Source organism: Ahaetulla prasina, chromosome 3, assembly GCF_028640845.1.
Source record: "Ahaetulla prasina isolate Xishuangbanna chromosome 3, ASM2864084v1, whole genome shotgun sequence".
NCBI classification, from domain to species: domain Eukaryota; kingdom Metazoa; phylum Chordata; class Lepidosauria; order Squamata; family Colubridae; genus Ahaetulla; species Ahaetulla prasina.
This window is the reverse complement of record NC_080541.1, coordinates 218,278,544-218,301,955: the sequence shown is the minus strand read 5'-3', so window position 1 is coordinate 218,301,955 and position 23,412 is coordinate 218,278,544. Positions and strand designations below refer to the sequence as shown.

General features: G+C 42.2%; 1 protein-coding gene across 2 annotated transcripts; it reads right to left on the bottom strand.

Moving 5' to 3' along the window:
- Positions 1-26: 26 nt before the first annotated feature.
- On the bottom strand, positions 27-23,124 carry ADRM1 (ADRM1 26S proteasome ubiquitin receptor). 2 transcript variants are annotated; one of them, XM_058177107.1, is made up of 10 exons: positions 22,970-23,124; positions 15,671-15,881; positions 14,371-14,487; positions 13,441-13,564; positions 12,349-12,435; positions 11,550-11,610; positions 5,810-6,039; positions 4,540-4,697; positions 2,838-2,940; positions 27-1,642 (listed from the first exon to the last, which is right to left on the bottom strand). In XM_058177107.1, the coding sequence occupies exons 2-10, from the start codon at positions 15,878-15,880 to the stop codon at positions 1,536-1,538; spliced, it is 1,197 nt and encodes a 398-aa protein (XP_058033090.1). In that variant the 5' UTR covers position 15,881; positions 22,970-23,124; the 3' UTR covers positions 27-1,535. The 2 variants fall into 2 exon arrangements, with proteins under 2 accessions (XP_058033090.1, XP_058033088.1); XM_058177105.1 differs by having other exon boundaries at positions 29-1,642; positions 11,550-11,631.
- Positions 23,125-23,412: the final 288 nt, after the last annotated feature.

The following is a 23,412-nucleotide window of genomic DNA, read 5'->3' as shown; positions in this document are numbered from 1 at the left end:
GGCTGCAAGGGGTAAAAGAACCCAATACTGCAAAAGGCACCCGCATTCCCTTTTCCCGCAGATACAAATTACACTTGAAATTTTGTCTTCACCAACTTTCCGAAATTGATAAAAAATGTATTGGGCATTGCTTAATTAGGTTTGCCCGTCAAGTGTGATATAATTAACCTGGATCTGGAGTACTTTGCGGTTCAGTGTTGTGAGAACCTAGCCAGTCCATGATGATCGGCCATACTGTGGTTTGCTTAATAGCACAAGAGTCTAGATCTAGGATTTAAGCGGATTTTGTGACTCCAGGCAAAAACGGGGGGGGGGGTCCCTTCATCTTAGGTGCTGTTGCTGCAGTCTACATTTCAGTGACATTAAAGGAAAACACAGTTTTCATTTATTAAGGTGATGTCCTCAGCGCCTTTCAGGAAAAAAACACCAATCCTTCACTCTTACGCTGTCGTGTTACGTCTTCTTCAGTTTTAGTATCACAACTTCCCTTTCCATCAGCTAACTTCCCTTACTCCTCAATATCAAACCAGGTTCACTTGTGCACTTAGAAACATCCACCCCATCACATTGGGTTAAGATGGTTCTAAAAAGAATTTTATTACTCATCAGTATATTTGTTATTTTAATGCTGGGGTACATATTGAAAAGTGGATTTTAACTCATCCTGACTTTTATTTCAGCAACTTGTTTTGGGGGCTGAATAATGAAAGCAATATTTCTGTACATCGTTGCTACATACTTCCAATAAATTTTTCTGATTGTTCTTTTCTTGTAATATTTGTGCACAAAGTGGCCTCAATGCAGGAGAATATGTTTGAGTAAATGCATTCATAGGAAACCACGAAAGGGGATACTGGTTTTCCCGCTTTGTACACCGTGAATTACATGCTTACAACCAACTGAATTGCTTGCAAGGGTTCAATTCTATAACCTCCCCCGAATATCAATATTTTTTGCCAGTTATTTATCAATCCCAAAGCCGTAGCCATTCTTTATCACCTTGTGTCATACGCCCAACCTACCCTTGGAGAAGGCTCTTTGCAACTAGAGCTTAAGCCAGTTAGAAATACCCAGATTTGTAGTTTCTGTGAAAACATTCTGCTCAAACAATTCCTCAGGCCCCACATTATCCAACACAGAGGGAGTGGAGGGGATCAGACTCCCAGGAGCCCCTCAAATCTTTAAGGAAGGCAAGAAGTCAAATATTCCACCAAATATAGACACACCCAGGTACAATTGGCTAAATATAAAAAATATATATAAACTAAGAGATGTAGGCTAACCCTTCAAACATAAAAGCTACAGTTTTACTGGATGCAAGATTGCCTTTAGTTCAACCAAATCTTTCCTTGGGACAAGTGGTGTCTTAAGGCTAAACAGTTGCCTGGGCTTTAACAAGAAACAGGGAAAAACGTTATTTCCAGAAAGAATTTTGGGAGTGAGATCCTTTACTTGTAGATTCAATATATGGAGTCAGCTAGGGATTCTACTTAAAGTTAATATCTAGGAGTATTATTCAGACACAATTAAGAAACCTAATCTAAACTCATGTCCTCCTCTTCGTCCTTCTTCTCCTTTGCTTCTCCTTCCTTTTGGTCGGATTTGACGTTGTTCTGCATGGCTTTTGCAAACGCCTCTACATCTAGAAAGAAGACACATTAAATGGGTAATTCAGCAAGAGAAAAGTATGAAAGACAGCAGGCCGCCTTGTGCACATTTGAAGCGTCTAGTTGCAAAACACGACTTGCAACAGCATGGAAGGTTTGCAACAGGATAGCTGCAATTTGCAACGTCCGTTTTTAAACGTTAGTCCAAATGATAAATCCTTTGCATAAATATGTTGGCCTAACTTTATTTCCCTTCTAACTCAGTTTCCAAGAAGCTGGATATCACATTTTCCATTTCACTATGTTTTAGCAGTAGAGATTTTATTTATACTTTAGATCTGCAAGTGCTCCTCCACTCGGCATACATTCTTGACAGCATACAATTAAAAATTTAAAGCTAATATTATATAAAAGAGAAGGGAAAATGGCGTGCAGCATTGCATCTATTTCAGACCTTGGGGGAACAATCAAGTTTTTAAAGAACATCTAAAAATTTGTAGCATCCACATGACCTGAAACACTTTGGGTTTTCAAGATGGAGCAGCTCTCTGGTAGCATTCTTGGTTAAAGTTCTCCTTAACTATTCAATAGTAAGGATTCAGCAAATTCTCTACAGCCATTTATATCACAGATAAGAACGCCCAGACATAGGTAAAGGTTCCCCTCGCACATACATGCTAGTCGTTGCCGACTCTAGGGGGCGGTGCTCATCTCTGTTTCAAAGCCGAAGAGCCAGCGCTGTCCGAAGATGTCTCCATGGTCATGTGGCCGGCATGACTAGACACCAAAGGCACACGGAACGCCTGTTACATAGCGTTACATAACGCCCAGACATAGGAAGACGTAAACAAAGGTGCAGGCTTTGAACAGCCACGTGACCAATGGGCAATCCAAAATAGAATAGAATAGAATTTTATTGGCCAAGTGTGATTGGACACACAAGGAATTTGTCTTGGTGCATATGCTCTCAGTGTACATAAAATAGGATTTGTGTGGACTTCAACTCCCAAAGTTCCACATACCAGCATGCTAGCTGGGGAATTCTGGGAGTTGAAGTCCACACTTTATGAAGTTGCCCATCGCTGAGAAACATTGGATGAGAGTCACCCAAAAAGCCTTCCAGAAAACACGAGAGGGCAGAATTCAAATCTCACGACGTATTACTTCATCCTTAGAAAGATTTCCGTTCATGATTCAGCAGCTCCCAATTAGCTACGCAAATGAACTTACCGCCTTTATTTGCTGCGTCTATGGCCTCTGCTGGTAAGCCAAATTGGCTCATCAGGGGTCCCAGCTGCCCAGAAGCCAAGGCAGCACTGAACATGCTCAACGCCTGCAAAACGAAAAAAGACCAGCTCATCCTAGGCTATAAAAGATTCTCAGATTCTGAGAAAATCAAGCTGCTTCTATCTTCCCAGAGGCAGACTAGAGACCATCCTTGTTCCAAGAAGATTTAGTGATGGAGAAATCAAAAATCCAGCTCCCACTGGGCTACATGACCACAAAGGTAGATGAGGGAATCCTTCTCACGTACCTGTGATACAATCCAACCAAGGTCAGGTTTCATTCATCGCATTTTCTTTCTATCCTAGAATATTATGCTCTAATTTCAAACCTCTGCCCTATAATTTCTTGATACTTCAATTAGAGCTAAAAAAAAATTAGCTAGTGCTATGAGCTTTGTTGTAAACTATCAACATGGGTGGTAGTATAACAGCTATAATTCTTTAATTGAATTATCACCAGTCCTGTGGATTCGTAGCCAAGCAGTGCTGGGGTAAAGTCACTCTAAATCAGAAATGAGTAAGCAACACAGCCCCAAACAATACATACTATCAAAAGCTTCAGATAGACAGAACACCAGCAGAGCTGGACTGGTTAAAATGACATGTAAATTTCTGAATGAACTCTCATCCCCCACATAATTTTTCCTTAACCTGATCCTGTAAGCCAGGGGTCTCCAACCTTGACAACTTGAAGACTTGTGGACTTCAACTCCCAGAGTTCCTCAGTGGGAATTGAAGTCCACAAGTCTTCACGTTGCCAAGGTTGGAGACCCCTGCTGTAAGCCACTTCGATTCATAGAGGTAGATCCTGACCTATTGACCTGTGATTTAGTGACAGTTCAAAGTTATAATGGATCTCCTCAGAGCTTCTTATGACTGGTGTTCAAAGTTTCATTCGCCTGGCCCCTTCAGCAGGCACATCATCCCATTTTCAGTACTTGGCAACCAGCTCATCGTTGCAGTGCCTGCAGTCACATAACCATGGTTTGCAACATTTTTTGCTGGTTTCTGGTGCTTACTTCCGGTTTCCGGCAAAAAAATAAAAATAAAAGGCCTTTAAGGGAAAATGAATTTGCTTAATGATTGTGGCATTTGCTTAAGGTAAAGGTAAAGGTTCCCCTTGCACATAGGTGCTAGTCGTTCCCAACTCTATGGGGTGTTGCTTATCTCTGTTTCAAAGCCAAAGAGCCAGAGCTGTCCAAAGACGTCTCCGTGGTCATCTGGTCGGCATGACTAAATGCCAAAGGCCCACAAACGGTGTTAACGTCCCACCAAAGGTGATCCCTATTTTTCTACTTGCATTTTTTATGTGCTTTCAAACTGCTAAGTTGGTTGAAGCTGGGACAAGTAACAGGAGCTCACCCCGTTACACGGCACTAGGGATTTGAACCGCTGAACTGCCGACCTTTCGATTGACAAGCTCAGCGTCGTAGCCACTGCATCCCTTTCGGCATTTGCTTAACCACCACCAAAAAAAAGGTTGGAAAAATAGGGTCCAGATACATGATGCCTTGCCTTACAACTCCAATGACTTACAGCTTTAACTGTAACTGGGCTCAATTATGGTTGAGGACTCCCTGTAGAAGCTAACTTCTTATTCAACTTGGGACCAAGCTCTGCTCTTCTACTGACATTAACCTGGTTACCTGATGGAACTGCGGAGAGGTGAGCGTGTTCTGAATCTCCTCTGCTGTTTGCGGCAGAGATTCCCCGGAAGGAAGGTAAGGCAGCAAGCGCTCTTGGACTTCTGTGTTGGCCAGAATAGGTGCCATTATTTCTGGAGTAAGCACACTGGACAGGTCAACTGTGGAAGGACACAATTAGGATGGTCTCTTGAGGTACGTGGAATTAGCAAAGATGCTTCCCAAGAGTAACCTGGGAATCCCCCCCAATAACTATAAAAATCATGACTACCACATCTTATACGTGCTAGTTCAGGGGTGTCAAACTTGGGTCATCACGTGACATATCGTGATTTCCCCCTCCCGCTTTGCTAAAGCAGGTATAGCCAGCGCATGACACATCCGGCCCGCGGGCTTGACACCCTGTGCTAGTTGATTCTAACCAACCTGTTTGGGACCGCCAGCTCCACTGGCAGGAGACTCGGACAATGAGGGGGTTGGGGAGCAACTTGGGCCAATTCTGGAGCCTGGGGAAAGCTCTGATGGACGCTCAGCGTCAGACACAGAGATAGAGCCAGGGCTGCCCGGCATTTCCCAGCCAGGGAAGCAGCTGCCTTTGGAGTCAGAGATGAGTGAGGAGGAGGAGGAACAGCTGAGGCCTGTTCCAGATGTGTGTATGCGCAGAGCAGATAGGACAGGTGAACAACGGAGGACAGTGAGCCGGTTCGGGAAGCAAAACAAACGTAGACGCTGACTGGCCCCTCCTTCCCTGGCTGGGGAATAAATATGAGGAAAGGGGAGCGGTTTGGTTGTCGCAGACAACCATTCACATTTCTGGAAAGTTTGCTCCGTGTGTGTTTTGTGTGACAAAGACTGCCTTACCAGAACTGAGGTTTGTCTACTTCTCTGTTTGAACTGATTTAATTTGCAGCCTCCCAGCTGGTGGCCTTGCATTTATCATAACGAGCTGATAAGGATTTATTTTTTTCACTTAACTCCTTGCAGGACTCTTGCCCGGACCTTCTGTTGGTGAAGGCAGTTAATTCCCAATGTGTAAATAAAGAGGGGGTTTTCTTTGCGGGGGATCTGTTTTTTGCTTCTGCGAAGGCCGGGCCAGAACAGTACGAACCAACAGCTGCCAAACACTGGCTCAAACTGTTGTGTATCTGCAGTCCAGAACTTTTATCTAACTCCAGGCCAGAATAATAAAGATTGGGAGATGATGTTAGGATGGAAGTTTGAGGAAAGATGCACGTTTTGAGAGACATACCAAACGTGCAACCCTCTTTTTTACCTTGCTGTCCTCCTGTTCCGGCTGGTACATTCATAGTAGCTAAGATGGTCTGAAGATCGCTCAGCTGGATGGGTTGTGTAGGACTTGTTGCTGTGCTGGTCCCGTTTCCTGAGCTCGGAGCAGGACTAGGACTAGTGGCCGCGGCAGCTGCAGGGGCAGCAGGAGCGGGCGTTACCCGTGTGGAGGAGGTACTGGAGGATGGTGTCACAGCTGCTGACTGGCTGCGAGAACTGAAAAGATTTCGGAAAAAAATTCTGCAACTATTATTTCTCAGCTAAAGAAGAAGGAGGGGGTTAAAGAAGTGAAAAGCCCAAAAACCTTCTAATTTAGGTCACCATCTATTCTTCGTTTGACAACTCCTTAGGAGTCTTTTCGGTTTCAAACTCTTCGGCTTTTTTTTTTTTCATCACAAGCACAAAATCCAGAAGTGAAATGTTTGATCACTTTGGTTTTGCCAATTAGATAGATTTGTTGTTATAGAAATGGCTGGTATATACTAATGTGTAAAAGTAAAAAGATGAGGCTATAAAATTGTTGTCATCTTCTACTGTGCTGAAAATAGAAGTAATTTTTTTTTCTTTTTCCCCACATTTTTCTCCCTCCCAACCCTGTTTTTCCTTCCCCTAATTTCCAGTTTCTATTTTCCTTCATATTTTATACTTGGATAAAACAGAAGTCATAAAAATTGTAAAAAAAATACAAACTCTTAACTTATAAAAGGCAACAGATAATTTCATCTTACAGCCATGAATTTAGAAGTACAATTTTGGAGAGAAACGTGACACAAATTTCGGTTCCTATAAATGAGACCCATCATTTTAAGTCACATTTTAAAAACGCTAGAAGTAGAGAAATAGCCTTCCTTTAAGTTGCAAAACACATCCCGCTAAACAAAGCATTCCACACCCAAACCCAGCTCCAACTTGCAAAGAAGTCCTGATTGGTTCACAGGGAAGATGGGGACATTTAGCAGACACTTTCCCTGGAAAATGTTAGATCACTTTCACGTCTGCATCTCTAATGCCCCATCGGCAATGAAGGAATAATGCTGGTCTATATATCTATGGAGATTCTCCGTCATCCAGGTCATGGTTGTCCCGAAGGTGCTTTTTCAAGAGGCAACTGGACTTCATTTTTCTTTAAAGACATTTCTCTTCCAATCCAAGAAGCTTCTTCAGCTCTCTCTCCACTATCCAGAGTTGAAGCTTCTTCGATGAGAAGCAAAACGTCTTCAAGGAAAAAATCAGAAAGTCCAGTTGCCTCTTGAAAAAGGCACCTTTGGGACAGCTGGTCTATATAGTTAATACAAGAATTATTGAAATAAATAAGAAGCACTGATATTTTTTTCCAAATAAATGCAGTCCTTGATTTACGACCAGTCTTTTAGCAACTGTTTGAAATTACAACCCCCAAAGAGGTACTTACAACCCAGTTCCGAAGTTTCCCCAGATCACACCGCATTTCAGGCACTTGGCAACCAGCCTGCATTTATGGTGGCTTGCAGCATCTCTTAAGTCACACGACAATTTTTGATGTTTTTGCTAAAAACTGGTGTTCCCATTTTCAGCAAAAGCACCTCATAGCGAGCAGAGTTCATTTAATGATCATGGTGTCTGCTTAATGACTGCCTCAAAAAAAGGTCATAAAATTGGATCAGTCATGTGAGGACCTGATTTGCAACCCTAATGAGCAGGCTCCATTGCAATCGTAAATCAAGGATCACCTGTACAAGCATAATTCTTTATATATATATTATTTTTTATTATACAATTTTGATGTTTTTGCTAAAAACTGGTGTTCCCGTTTTCAGCAAAAGCACCTCATAGCGAGCACTGAGTTCATTTAATGATCATGGTGTCTGCTTAATGACTGCCTCAAAAAAAGGTCATAAAATTGGATCAGTCATGTGAGGACCTGATTTGCAACCCTAATGGGGAGGCTCCATTGCAATCGTAAATCAAGGATCACCTGTACAAGCATAATTCTTTATATATATATTATTTTTTATTATACAATTTTTTTTGTTATATATAAAATTTCCATATCCACAATGGCAGTGTTCTTTTTTAAATACAAATAGTAAATCTTATACACACAGCTATAACTGTTATTCTCAAAATCTATTCACCATATTCTTCACATATCCTTATTAAACATTTTCCGTTATTTAATTAAAGAGTTTGGTTTTGTCTATAGTTAATAATATCAAGCATTATAAACATCACATAACCATCACATTTGTAACCATTATCGTCCAAGTCTATTAATCATCTTTACTTATCGTTATTAAATATTCATTATTTAATTACACATTTACTTCATTTTTATTTACATATCCTCCTTGATTCTAAATTTCTAACTTCTGCTTTGTTTTCTAACACCATTGATAAAATAATTCACAAGTTTAAAAGTATTCCGTTTCCTCCTTATCCTTAATTTTCAAAGCTAATCTATCCATTTCAGCACATTCTAGTGTTTTCTTTATTACGTTTTCCTCAATAGGTATGTTTTCATTTTTCCAGTCTTGTGCATACACAATTCTTGCTGTTATCAGATGTAAAATTAAATATGTATTTCTTTTATTATATTTCTCTGGTAGGATACCCAACGTATCTAGTTTTAGGTCTATTTGTTGTTTTACCATGCACGCACACATTTGCAAACCAATAGCAAAGGTAAGTGAATACCACTCCTGAACCTCTTGGATCTCCGTTTCATTTCTGGCAACATCCATATCATATCTATTCTAGACCATGATTGGTGTCTGTTCGAATAGAATGTATATTGGTTTTTCTTTGGATTTAACTCTCTTCATATATCAGTGTTGGCGAACCTTTGACGTCACCGTGTGCCGGATGTGGCACGTGAAACCATCCCGCAAGGTATGCGCGGCCCCACTGGCCTTTGCGCACGGGGAGCACCGATACCTGGAAGAGCAGCAGTCCATCACACATGCACGAGCAGGCACCCAGATACCAGCACGGACGTGTGCCCGATGAACAGCTGTCCATCACACATGTGCGCGACGTCAACCCGGAAGTTCGGGTGCCGGCCTGCGCATGCGTGATGGAACGCTGCTCTTCCGGGTTCCACCACTCCTGCGCGTGCGATGGCCAGCTAACCGGCACGCGTGTGATCACAGGAACACGGAATAGGAGACAGCAAGGCAGCGCATTCTTCGCGGGATGGTTTCGCGGGCCACTTCAGGCACATGTGCCATAGGTTCAGTGACACTGCCATATATCCTGCATGCCTATTTCTCGTGTCATTTCGAAAAGTTTTTGGAGTGTCCCTCTTATTTTTTTTTACTTTTTTTGCTGCATCTCTAGTCTAGTTTGACATCCACAATTGCATTGAAGTCTCCTATCATGCATATGTTTTATAGTCCATTTCAATTATCTTCTTATGAAGCTTTTTGTAGAATTCTTGTTTGTTATTTGGTGCATATATTGCAATCAAAAGAATCTGTGTCTGATTTATTACAACTTCAACCATCAATATTCTCCCTTCTTCATCTGAATATACTTGTTTGGCTTTTAATGGTTCTTTGACATATAATATCACCCCTCTTTTCTTTTGTTGTGCTAATGCTGAATATAATTTCCCAATTTTGGGGTATTCCAATAAATTGCCATGTTGTTTTTTAATATGTACTTCTTGAAGACAAATTAGATCCAATTTTAAGTTTTGTAGTTTCGTAAACATTTTTTTCCTTTTCATAGGGGAGTTCAATCGATTTATGTTAATTGATAACATCTTTACTTCTTCTTCCATCATTTCATTTATATATAGGTTTTACACTCCTAGTTGTTCTTATCTTTCTCTGTTCTTTTGCTCTTGCACCTTCTCGTTCTGCTCGTTCTCTTTTTTCATTTTTGCTCTCTTCTTGTTGTGAAGTCTTTTCTTCTGCTTGTATTTCTTCTTGCCTTTTACTTTCTATCTCTTTCCTGCTTTCCTGTTCTTCACTTGCAGTAAAATGATGATCAAAAAATGCATGTGCTTTATCTAGTGAATCCAGTCTAAATCTTTTATCTTGCCAAATAACCAGGATTCCCTCTAGTATCAGCCATCTGAAAATCACATTATATTTGATCAGTTGTGTTGTCAAGAAATTTATATTGTCTCCTTTGATCTCTTACTCTCCTAGGGACCCATTTCAAAGTCAAATTTTCTTTTCTTTTATATTTCAAAGTCTTGTCTCTTGATCTTTTAAGTATTGCATCTATCAATGTCCTTTTAGTAAATCTCACATGTACCTCTCTTGGGAGTTTATGTCTTCTTGCATAGTCTGTATGAATTCTAAATACGTCACCTATTTCCCCTTGGACCTCTTGTTTAGTTTTCTGTAGAGCTCCAGCGAACAACTCTGTCATCACGTCCATCAGGTCTTCCCCTTTCTCTTCTTCAATATTCTGGAATTTCAGGAAGTGGGCCGCCTTTTCCATCTCCAGGACAATTACTGCCTTCTCCAGGCCTTTCTTAACTTGTGCTACTTCCACCACTTTTTTCTCTGTTTGTTCTGCTTTTTCCTCCATTTTTTGTATCCTCTGTTCATTTTTTCCTATCATTTGCTGAAAATTCCCTATTTTTTCATCTAACTTACGTATCTCCCACTTCAGCTCCCTCATTTCACTTCTGATCTCCTCATGATTTTTTGCCAGTTTCTTGCATTTTGACCATGGCTTCTTGAATTGATTGAAGCATCGCTTGTATATTCTGGAGAGAGTTCGATTTCTCCAAACCCAACGTATTTTCTATAGATCTTTGACTGGATGGGCTGGATGCTGCTGAAGAAGCTTCTTGGATGAGAAGTGAAGCATCTTCAAGGAAAAACCAGAAAGTCCAGTTGCCTCTTGAAAAAGGCACCTTTGGGACGGCTGGTCTATATAGTTAACACAAGAATTATTGAAATAAGTAAGAAGCACTGATATTTTTTTCCAAATAAAGGCAGTCCTCATGACCAGTCACTTAGCAACTGTTTGAAATTATGACACACCCCCACACCCCCAAAGAGGTACTTATAACCCAGTTCTGAAGTTTCCCCCGTCACACTGCATTTCAGGCACTTGGCAACCAGGCTGCATTTATGGTTGTTTGCAGCATTTCGAGTCACATGGCTATAATTTTTGACATTTTTGCTAAAAACTGGTGTTCTGGTGTTCAGCAAAAACTCCCCATAGCGAACACTGGGTTCATTTAACGATCACGTTTGTTTGCTTAATGACTGCCTCAAAAAAAGGTCATAAAATTTGATCAGTCATTTGATGGCCTGCTTTGCAACCCTAATGAACAGGCTCCATTCCAATCGTAAATCAAGGACTACCTGTACAAGCATAATTCTTTATGGGGGGCTAATATAATGAGCTTATAAAAGTGCCACAGAAGGCAGAAAATTGTTCTACTGTGAGGCTGAGAGGTTTTAAAACATTAAAGGTAAAGGTTTCCTCTAACCCAGGGGTCCCCAATTCCTGGTCCATAGTCTGTGGCATGCTAGAAACCAGGCTACGCAAACAAGGGAAGCTCCATCCGTGGGATGCAGGCATGTGAATCTCGCCCCACCCCCTCCAGTCCACCGAAAAACCTTTCTCCACAGGACCGGTCCCTGGTGCCCAAAAGGTTGGGGGCCGCTGCCCCAACCACTCATGTCCAACTCTAGGGGGCGGTATAATGAAATTAACTTCTATCCCTATCTTAATACTGTATGTAAAAGGACATTTAAATGGTAAGTTAAACTTCTTACCTGGAAGAAGAGCTGCTCGTTGGAGGCCCCCCACTGCCCAACAGACTAGCCAGACCAGGACCTGTTAAAGCACCAAGTCCACCTATCGGCACAATTAATAATAAGAATTTTATTTTTTTTAAAAAAGACGTTTCTTAGAAAAAACTTTATCAAAACATTTGGAAAAGTTTATTCCACACTAATTTCCTTTGGTCTCTCGCAAGAGGCCAAATTGTGCATTCCCACATTGTAAAACTGTTATCAGTGAGAGGACCTCTTAATCTTGCTGCGAACTCTCAAAAGGAATCACCAAAATAATACCTGTGTGCACCAGTGGTGGGTTGCTACTGGTTCGGGAGAACCGGTAGCGGCAGCAGCGGGAGGTTCCTCCCACCCGCCTGGACGTCATCAAATACGGTCTGCGCATGTACAGAAGCTTCTGCACATGCTCAGATGTAGCGAGCGAACCGGTAGCAAAGATAAGTGAAACCCACCCCTGCTGTGCACCATGTCTTCCACAAATTTCATTTATCAAACCAATCTTGAATCAAAGATGATCAAACGAAAATCCAGAAGTTCCAGACCATGCATTCAGAACTGCAAATGTTGGAGATCAGTTGCAGCACTTTCAAGGCAAAGGTTCACAATTGTTACCATCTTTAGAAAATGCTCCTGCATCCCATATTAACATTCACAAATCAGGGTACTTTGGTTTAAGTATAGTCTCATCAGCGGCAAGATAGCCGTTTTCTAAAACTAAAAGCTAAGACAAGATTTAAATAAATATCATTCTCACAAAAATATCATGAAAGCACTTTACCAAGTCCTCCTAAGCCTGTTGGTCCAATCAACTGCATCAGCTGGTTATGACTCATGTTTCCCAGAAGACTTTGCAAACCACCCTCACCTAAAAAGAAAAATAAGACAAAATGTTTATAACTGTGTGACTAAATGCTACACAATGCAAACTGCTTAACATAATGAAAGCCTTGGTGCTACCATTTAACAGATAAACACAAAATGCATTTTCACACCTTCCTTTCAGGACATTTTCCCACAATCCATATGAAAAATTGTTGCAGGAACTAGGTATGGCTAGTCTAGAGAAGAGGACGATTGGGGTGACATGGTAGCAGTCTTTGAGGGGTTTCCACAAGGGGGGGGGGTCAACCTATTTTCCAAAGCACCAGAAGGCAAGACAAGAAGCAATGGATGGAAACTAATCAAGGAAAGAAGCAACCTGGAATTAAGGAGAAACTTCCTAGTAGTGAGGACAATTAACCAGTGGAACAGCTGGCCTCCAGAAGTTGTGGGTGCTTCGTCACTGGAGATTTTCAGGAGATTGGACAGCCACTTGTCTAGAATGAGATAGGGTCTCCTGCCTGAGCAGGGAGTTGGCCTAGAAGACCTCCAAGGTCCCTTCCAGCTCTATTCTGATTGATTGAACTGCACATACTAAGCTGCCTAGCTAAACGTATATATGCTACCATCAAAGCATGGGTTTTTACTATTTTATATGTGATTTTGATGTTTAGCCAGCATCGAAGTTTTTATAACTGGATTTAAAAAAAATCCGTAAAGAACCAGAACTAAATGTGGCTCAGACTGGTAAGACAGTCTGTTATTAACACAGCTGCCTGCAATTACTGCAGGTTCTAGTCCCACCAGGCCCAAGGTTGACTCAGCCTTCCATCCTTTATAAGGTAGGTAAAATGAGGACCCAGATTGTTGGGGGCAATAAGTATAAGACTTTTTATATAAATATACAAATAGGATGAAGACTATTGCTAACATAGTGTAAGCCGCCCTGAGTCTTCGGAGAAGGGCGGGATATAAATGCAAATAAATAATAATAATAATAAAAAAAATGACTAATCCTGAGCAGAAAGAGCTTCTTGGAAAAGGCTCCTACCTCCAAGGGCAGAAAGTTCATGGCCCCCACTTCCACTGCCTCCTAAAGCTCCAGGCAGGGGTGGATTGTTGAGGTACTCATTCACCTTACAACAGTGTTCTTCGTCTTTCTCCGTTTTAGGTTCCTGGAAAGAAAAAAAGAAAGAATTTTTTTTTCTTCAGGACAGATGAGTAATTCTTAACATCTTGGCTTTCTCAATAGAAGAGGTCCTCAATTTATGGCCAATTAGCGGCCATTTGATATTACAACAGACCGTCCCCCAAAGCGACATACAGGTTTTCCCCAAAATAAGACCCTGCCTTATATTTTTTGTCACCAAAAAAGGCACCAGGTCTTATTTTCGGGGGGGTGGGGGTGGTGTCATCCACTGACTCACCTCACTTATGCGCATCACCCCCAGCCTCTTTTTCACTATCTGAGGCCTTCAGGAACTTCTTCATTCAGCAAGGCTTTCCCGAAGGCCTCTGCAGTGTTAACAGAGCCCCAGATCAATCCAGAGCTCTGTTATCGGCTACGGAGGCCTTTGGGAAAGCCTTCCCAGCTGCAGAAGAAATGGGCCGAGGTGTGCAAGGCCTGGCTGCAACTGTCCGAAGGTAAGTAGTAGGGCAGCTCCACCACCACCATCCCCACCCTAGCTTAATTTTTACCCATGCAGTGGGTGGGGGTCTTAATAAGGGCTTATTTTGGGGGTAGGGCTTATATTGGGTGCAGATGTAAAAATCAAGCTAGGACTTACTTTCTGAGTTGGCCGTATTTTCGGGAAAACACGGTATGACCTTGATCCAAAGTTACGGTAGGTGACTCTTCCCTATCAATTTCATGATTGTTCTCACTCAAAATCTTCTCTAGATGCACTGGCATTGTACTGTACAACATCACACTAAAATTCCCAGAGAAGCACAGGACACAGAGATTGAGGCACTCACAAACCTGCATCCAGAAGAAAAGTCTCTTGGACCCAGCCTTGAACTTCAACACATAGACACGGCCAGTAGTACACTGAGACACCCTTTTAAATTCACAGTCATCAGGAAATATAATCAGGTCCTAAAAAACAAAGGCGGGATCTAAATACTTACATTATCAATCAAATGCTGATCAATAACTAACTTCTCAATCTACAATAAGGGAAAAGGAACACTTCATGTTCGATTGCTCCCTTGGAAGGTACCATTCCAATTATCGGGGGGAAATCAAATCTTCTAGATCAAATGTTCTCTCATTCTCATCTGTTGTCCAATCCAGAAATTTGGGGATTAAAAGATTTCTGGAAAACCACAAACCAATTCCCTTTCTTGAAGGTTCCTTTTCAAAGAAGAGAGAAATTATCACTGGATAGTTGACTGAGTATGCTTCATGAGAAAAAAACAGGATGTTTTTTTCTCATGAAGAAAGCAGAAAACATAATTTGTACAGTTTGAATTATACGTTTATCAGCATGGTTTTTGAAAAAGAGCTGAGGAAGCTAGATGCAAAATAAAAGTAAATAAATACTTGCCTCTATGCAGAAAGAGGTAATTCTACATAGATTCATATATATATTTTTTTAATTTGAATTTATATCCCGAATTCTCCGAAGACTCAGGGCGGCTTACATTGTGTTAAGCAATAGTCTCATCCATTTGTATATTATATACAAAGTCAACTTTTATTGCCCCCAACAATCTGGGTCCTCATTTTACCTACCTTATAAAGGATGGAAGGCTGAGTCAACCTTGGGCCTGGTGGGACTTGAACTTGCAATAATTGCAAGCAGCTGTGTTAATAACAGACTGCATTAGTCTGTTGAGCCACCAGACAGAATAAATATATTCTATATTTATTCTGTTTCTTGCTAAAATAGGAGTACGAGAGAAAAGGGGGGTAAGTTATGTCATCCCAAAGCATGTAACTTAATTTCTTATTATCAATGAAAGCCAGTTTGGTCTAGTGGTTAAGGTGCTGGCCTAGAAACCAGGAGACTGTGAACTCTACTTAGGCATGAAAAGCCGGCTAGGTGATTTTGGGCTAGTCACTTTCTCTCCGTCCAACCCATCTTACAGGGATGTTATGGTGGGGAAAATAGGAAAAGGAAAGAATGTTATGTATCTTCATTGCCTTGAGTTACTTAGAGGTGGGGTAAAAATCTACTAAATAAACAAGTATACAAGCATTCTATTTTAGCTATCAATGGGGAAGCATGCTTTAAATCTATGTAAGCACAATCCAATGGCTGGAGTGTTCCACTTACATCCTCCACGTTCCCAGATGTCCTGTCTTTCCAACAGAAGTGAATGAGGGAATCATCCGTTTGCTGTATGTAGACAAGGCCCTTCCTCTTATCAGGGGTGACCGTGCTGCCTTTCAAAGACATCTTTCCTGCACGGAACTCGACCAGGTATTTGCTTGATGAGCCCCGAGAGCCGGGCACCAAGGTTGGGAATAAAGCACCAGAAGACATCCTGGAAAGAGATAAGATTCATCATGAAGGCTTCTCTTACAGTCATGGCAATCACGTTTCCAGAGGTGTAGATAAATTCAATTTTGGCAGCTGCATGGCACCAAATCTGATCCCCTAATTCTATCTTCCCTATGATGCCTATGATATCTTCAAAGAAAAACCAGAAAGTCCAGTTGCCTCTTGAAAAAGCACCTTTGGGACAACCATGACTGGATTTCCAGAAAATATTGGAGACTACAGGGACCATTTGCGCTGCAGTTTGAAATGCAGACAACACAGACTCATCCCCAACAGCTTGTGCCTGTGTTCAACAGTGAAGGGACACAGGGCATAAACATCCTCCAGACAGCACAGCTCCATAACACAATCCTTTTAGCAGTTCCAAGGCTCCAAACCAGGGGTAAAATGCTCCCGATTCAGACCGGATTGCGCAATCCAGTAGTGATGGCAGCAGGTGGTTCAGAGAACCGGCAGCAAAAATCCCTACCACCCCCATGCCCAGCTGAGCTGCATGATCATCAGAGGTTTGTTGTTGTTTTTACTTTTAAAAGCATTTTTTCTTTGGCCGAAAAAATGCTTTTAAAAGTAAAAAAAAAAGCCTCTGATGATCGCACAGCTCAGCTGGGATCATCAGAACCTTTCAAAAGCATTTTTTCTACAACTTTTTAGGCCAAAGAGATTGTAGAAAAAATGTTTTTAAAAGAAAAAAAAAGTTGGCCACGCCCACCCAGTCACATTCCCCCCATCAAGCCACGCCCACAGAACCAGTAGTAACAAATTTTACATTTCACTACTGCTCCAAATCCATTTGCACTACTCAGGTGACCCTGAGGACATAGACAAACTTCCAAGTACTCAATAACTCTCTAAAAGAATGCAAATAACCAGCTGCCTACAAGGAGCATAAATTCTTCCATTCCCACTATCCAGTCAGAGATGAAGAAGCTTCTTGGATGAGAAGCGAAATGTCTTTAAAGCAAAACGAAGTCCAGTTGCCTCTTGAAAAAAGCATCTTTGGGACAACCATGACTTGGATGACTGAGAATCTCCATAGACAATTGTTCTTAAACAATTTCCCACAGGTTGCACCAATTACAGTATCAGTTTTACCTGGATTTGGGGTACTCTTGCAAAAACATGGATAATGAGGAACACAGATCCAACTGCTGAAGCAGCTACGATATTATAATTTTCATTAATTCTTGCATGCCAAAAGAAATTGGGTTTTTTCTTTTTATAACTACTGTATTTTTCAGACTATAACATGTACTTTCCCCCCAAAAAAGTGGGTGGAAAATGTCTGTGCATCTTATAGACAGAATATAGCCCTGTTTTTGGTCTCCCGAATACCCCCACCCCCACCCCCGCGTACTGTTTTTGCCAAAAACGGGACACGCAGAGGGTTTGGGAGGCCTGCAGACTGCTCCTGGGGGCTGGGGGGGGGGCAAAAACAGGACACATGGGGGGTTCAGGAGGCCAAAAATGGACCTGTTTTTCACAAAAACGGGACGTGCAAAGGGTTTGGGAGGCTTGCAAATTGCTCTTGGGAAGTGGGAAAGGCAAAAATCGGACTTGCAGAGGCCAAAAACTATTTTTTTTCTTTTCCTCTTTGAACTCTAGGTGTGTCTTATACTCCAGTGCGTTTTATAGTCTGAAAAATACGGTAGTAACCTGCCTCTTCATATTCAATTCCAGTGCCAATCCTTCAATGCAGAAAAACAATGCAGACAAACCATAACAAGAGGAGAGTCCAGAGTCAGGTGCTATTTCAGGAACGTTTGATACAAATTTCATGAAAGAATTCTACGCAATTATTAAAACAGAGCAACTGCCCAATGAAACAGCACAAAAGCCCAACTATCTACTGTAACCAGATTTTTGAGACCAGTTCTTATTTTAGAAGAATACTGAAACCACTATCAGTTTCCTTATCAGATAATCACACATTCATGTGGCAAAAATAAAAACCTGATCAACATAAAAAGTGAGCCCAACCTTAGAAAAAACTCAAAAGTATTTATTAGTTTAAAAAGTATGTGAATTACTTCCAGAGCACAAACATTTTTTAAAAAAACATATTTTGACAAAATATTGGCAACAATTTAGTAACTGTATAGGGGTCCAGTCCAGCAAAATAAAAATGTTATTGCCACTAGCACATTTTTTCAAAGAAGCTTAAATCAAACTGAATTTGTCTTGACGGAAGCAAACTAGAACTAAGGAGAAATTTCCTGAGAAAACAATTATCAGTGGAATGGCTTGCCTCCAGAAGTTGTGGGTGCTTCAATACTGGAGGTTTTTAAGAAGAGGTTGGCCAGCCATTTTGTCTAAAATGGTATAGGGTTGGAGCAGGGGTTGGACTAGAGGACCTCCAAGATCCCTTCCAATCCTGTTATTCTGTTAATTGATGGATATATTCATTTAGATTTCTTGGCAGCCTGTGATTTGCCATTCCTTTTTTCCTGGAAAGTGTTTTGCCCAGTCTAGCCTGAAGAATCTTATCCGAGTATGAAAGTTGTTTAGCTTTTAACTCCAGAAAATATCACTCAGGTACTTAAATAGAGAGGAGTGAAACTGCGGAGAACAGTTTCATGTAAAACTGAATATCTAAGGTGGATCTATCCACATTCCAAATATAAAAGCTTTTTGCACAGCAGCAAGTGGAGTAATAGCAAAAAAAATCCCCACTTTTCTTCGGTCCATGAAAAGATAGGCCTTTTTTTCCTTGTTGGATCCCTGATCATATTTATAAACAGTTGTTCTGAAGTTCTCCAAAACAAAGGAAGGGTAAGCAAAGAGTTCTGAAGGAACCAATCAGTGTCTCCTACAACAGACACATGTTCCCTGCTTTCATGGCTTATTTTTTAAGCCTTCATCCTATTGCTACATCCAGTTCTCAGATGATATCTACTCATGCTCATCTACTCTTCCAACTACATTCTTCCTGTAAAAGCCAAGAAAGTCACTTGGGAGCCTTAGACCATGACATAAGCGCTTTTCAAAACAGCAGCACTGTTGTGTACATATCAAATTATCTTTGGATAAGATTATTAGAGACTTGCGGAAGATGACATAGCAGAATAAAATTTGTCAAACGAATATTAGTTTTCCAATTGCTCCTCTTTAAACTTTGTATTCACTTATCCAAGAAGGTCTATTTAAATTATACATCCAGTCTACTCCTAATAGCCAACTGCAACAAATTTGCTTTGTTCAATGTCTGTAACTTTGAAGAGATAAAATAAGAATATTCATTTGTGTCCCTTCGAAATACATAAAATGTGCACTCCCCTATTACTCATATTAGGTGGAATGTAATAATTTTAGAAAGGTCTCCTCCAAATAGCAACCTACCTAGAAAAGGAAAGCTAGAAAATAAGTTAAAAAGAATTAAAATGCAATAGGGTACAAGGCCATCTATGCCATATGGATCTGACTTTCTCCGAACAGGGTTGGGGCAAATTTAGCATTAGGGCTAAAATACAAATATTACAAATCCTGAGAGGCTGCAGTACCAGTTGCATCAAAATGCATAAATGTTCACATAAAAATATTCTGGTTTTGGTCCTAGTTGATGATTCATCATAGTCATGCAAATGAATCTATTGATGTATCCCTGTTCCCCCAAAATAAGACAATAAGATAATAAGCCCATTTGGGCTTTTGAGCGCATGGCAATAAGGCCAAGCGCTTATTTCAGGATTCAAAAAAATATAAGACAGGGTCTTATTTTCAGGGAAATAAGATATGATTTTCCAACACTGAGCTCAAATACTACCTTTGCCATAGATATTTATTTATATCCCGCCTTTATTATTTTTGCAAATAACTCAAGGCTGGCAAACATACCTAATGCTCCTTTCTCCTATTTTTCCCATAAGAATAACCCTAGGCTGAGAGGTGGTGACTGGCCTAAGGTAACCCAACTGGCTTTCATGACAAAGGCATGATTTGAACGGAGTCTCCCGGTTTCTAGCCTGGTACCTTAACCACTAGCCCAAACTGGCTTTCTGTATACAAGTCTACCCCATCTACAATTTGGGGAAAATTGTAGTAAACCAATTAAACAAATTACTCCATGAACTTTATTAGCTGGCCTAGAAACTAGGAGACTTTGAGTTTCAGTCCTGCCTTAGTCATGAAAGCCGAGAGAGCGTCAGCCTCAGCTCAACTCTTTTACTGGTTGCTGGGAAAATAAGAGACAAGAATATTAGGTGTATTACATGCATATTAGTCTTATCACCTTGACAGACTTAACTGAATGAAAAAGTTCCAGCATGTACAGGTAGTCCTCGACTTACAATTAATTTAATGACAGTTTAAAGTTAAAAAAGTACTGAAAAAAAGTGACTTATGACCATTTTTCTTATTTATGACTGCTGCAGCATCCCTATGGTCATGATAAAAATTTGGATACTTGACAATTGACTCATATTTATGACGGTTGCAGTGCCCCAGAGCCATGTGATCACCTTTTGAGACCTTCTGAAAAGCAAAGTCAATGGGGTCACTTACCATGTTACTAATTTAAAGACTGCAGTGATTCACTTAAAAGATATGGCAACAAAGCAGTGGGGAGTTTAATTTTTTTTTTACTACCGGTTCTGTGGGTGCGGCTTGGTGGGCGTGGTATGGCTTGGTGGGCATGGCAAGGGAAGGATACTGTAAAATCTTCATTTCCACCCCACTCCAGGGGAAGGTTATTGCAAAATCTCCATTTTCTCCCTATCAGCCGGGACTTGGGAGGCAGAGAATAGATGGGGGCGGGGCCAGTCAGAATTATTACTACCGGTTCTCCGAACTGCTCAAACCCGTTCTCCAGAACTGGTCAGAACCTGCTGAAACCCACCTTTGCAACAAAGATCCTAAAATGGGGTAAAACTCACGTAACGAGTCATGCTTAGCAACATACATTTTGGGCTCAATTGTGGTCGTAAGTCGAGTAGTAGTGGACTTTATGATACAGAAGCAATTAAAATAAACTCAGATACAACAAGGTGGCAAGAGCAATTGTGTTTTTCTCAATTTTTGTATTCTCTCAAACCACCAACCTCAGCAGCTCGGTGTCAGGCCCGGAAACCATACTAGACTTTAGGGTTCCAGACGCTGCCACATTTTTCCCCTGAGGGGAAGAAGGGGGGCTGAGGGGTATGGTAACATTCTTCAAGTGGTCAAGGTCGGAGGGTGTTCACATCTGCAGGAAGAGTGGCAAGAAGATATTCAAATGAACTGGGAGAACATGGGACCATGTGACCATCAAAGGGGTCAGGGGGGTGGGACTCTTGGGGTTTGTATAACTGGGAAAAGAATCCGGAAATTCAGTTTTGGAATTTCACTCATCGTGTGCCAGTTTCCTCATGCTAGTAAAGAACTCTGAAAAACAATGGCTTCTGAGTTTTTTTATGCAGAAGAGGTTTTTCTGGAACCTTGACACTCGGAAGACTAAAAGGCTTTGCCAAAATAAACAAGTAAGGAATCCCAAGTCAGGGACAAGGATGTGTCCTGGCATCATTTGGGCCCTGTGGAAAAGGTTAAGTTTGGCTGGCACCCTAAGAAGCATGAGTCTCACCCCTGCAGGCCCCTCTTTTCTTCAGTTGCACCCAAGCAGGCAAAACTCCCTGCAAGCAGAAAGTTAGCAAGGCAAGGAAGTATTACAGCCGAGCTCTTTCTGGCTGGGAGGCCATGATGACTCTCCCCTTTTGCTCCCACCCTGGATCTTTTTTTCCCCCCAGTCAGTCAGAATAGAAATCAAAACCCACCAACTGCTTCTTGTTGGCAGATGGCTGCCAAGGATCAACCAGAACACATAACTGAGTTTTGAGGCTTGGGGGAAATCAGATCCTCTGGAGATGAATAGAACAAAGTAACAAGAGTTGGAAGGGACCATGGAGGTCTTCTGGTGGTCAGCGGACCACTGGTGGTCCAAGAGAAAATTTTGGTGGTCCATAGAAAAATTATTTGTATTTTTTATATTGCACGAAATCAAACTATGGCCAGGGTTCTCAAACGAAGGCCCCTGGGCCAGATACATGCAATGAAAATTTGTGTTGCTGCAGAATCTCCCACTTCTGGGTCTTTTTGTGCAGGTCGGAGGGGGCCAGAAACTCCCACTTGGGGTCTGTTTCAGCCTCCTGGTGCGGGGCTTTGGGCAAACGCTAGAAGGAAGGTGGCAAAGAGCTGGAAGGGCTTGTTCCAGTGGGACTGCCTCATGGCCTGGAACTGGCTGACCATCTCAGCCTGCTGAGCCTCCAGGCGCTGGTACCTGGCCTTGCACCCCAACAGGTCTTCCCTCTGCTTGGAAAGCCTATGCTCCTAGCCCTCAGTGAGCTGCTTCTGCTGAGCCTCCTTCTCGGTCAGATCCAATTTGAACTGAGCCAGCTGTTTTGCCAACTTTTCTCATGGTGGCTGCTTAGCTCCAGCAACTGCTTCCTGTTGGGGCCATAAGGAGTTCAGGCTGGTAGGCAGGCGACGGCTGGCAAGGCGCCCCTCGACGTGAGTGACATCGAGTTGGCCACACCCACCCAATCACATGACCACCCAGCCAGTCATTAGGCAGATCATATTAGCGGTCGGTGGGATTTAAAATTATGAATTTAGTGGTCCGTGGGGTCCGAAAAGTTGGTGACCCCTGTTCTACTCCAACCCCCTGCTCAGGCAGGAGACCCTACACCACTTCAAACAAGTGGCTATCCAGTCTCTTATTAAAAACTTCCAGTGTTTCTGTCAGGAAATTTCTCTTTAGTTCTAAGTTGCTTCTCTCCTTGGTTATTTTTCCACCCGTGGCTTCTTGTCCTGCCCTCAGGTGCTTTGGAAATTAGGTTGACACCCACCCACCCCTTCTTTATGGAAGCCCCTCAAGTACTGGAATACTTCTTCAGCCCAACCTTTCTAAAAACCGCCCCTCTGAGCCTCACCTGGGCGCATCCCACCCGCTCACGTTCCCAACCTGGCATCGCTCCGGAGGGGGTGGGGGTTGAACTACAATCCCCATCATCTCCGGACTTGAAGGGTGCTTCTGAGTGGTTTGAGAAAGGCTACCCTCACCCCACAATCTTTCCGGGCGCTCCCGCCGAGCCCGCCTACGGTTACCTGTCGCCTCAATTGGGCCTCCCGCCGCTCGCTTCTCTTCCCCTCAAAAGCTTCGACGGTCTCTTCCGGCTCCCTTCAGCTTCTCTTCCAGTCACAGCGGAAGCCCACCTTCCCCCCCCTTGCCTTTTCCTCTCTTTAATTGGCTGGCGGTTTCCCCGCCCCTACACTTCTCCTTGGTCAAGAAGACACGCCACTCAACATACGTAGCCTCAGTCGCTCATTCTCCTGTCGCGAACCTACACGGACCAGCATGCACTGCGCTCAGAGTCGCTCTTTCCGCCTGCCTTCGGCTATTGTGCTGTGTCACGTCGGCCGGGCGGAAAGGAAAGGGAGGAAGGGAAAGGGCGGGGCTTCGGAGCTGCGGAAACGTTGGAGAATCGCGTCCTACGACAGAAGCGTAGCGTAGCCTGGAAGTTTGCAGCGTTGAACGTTTCGCTGCCGTA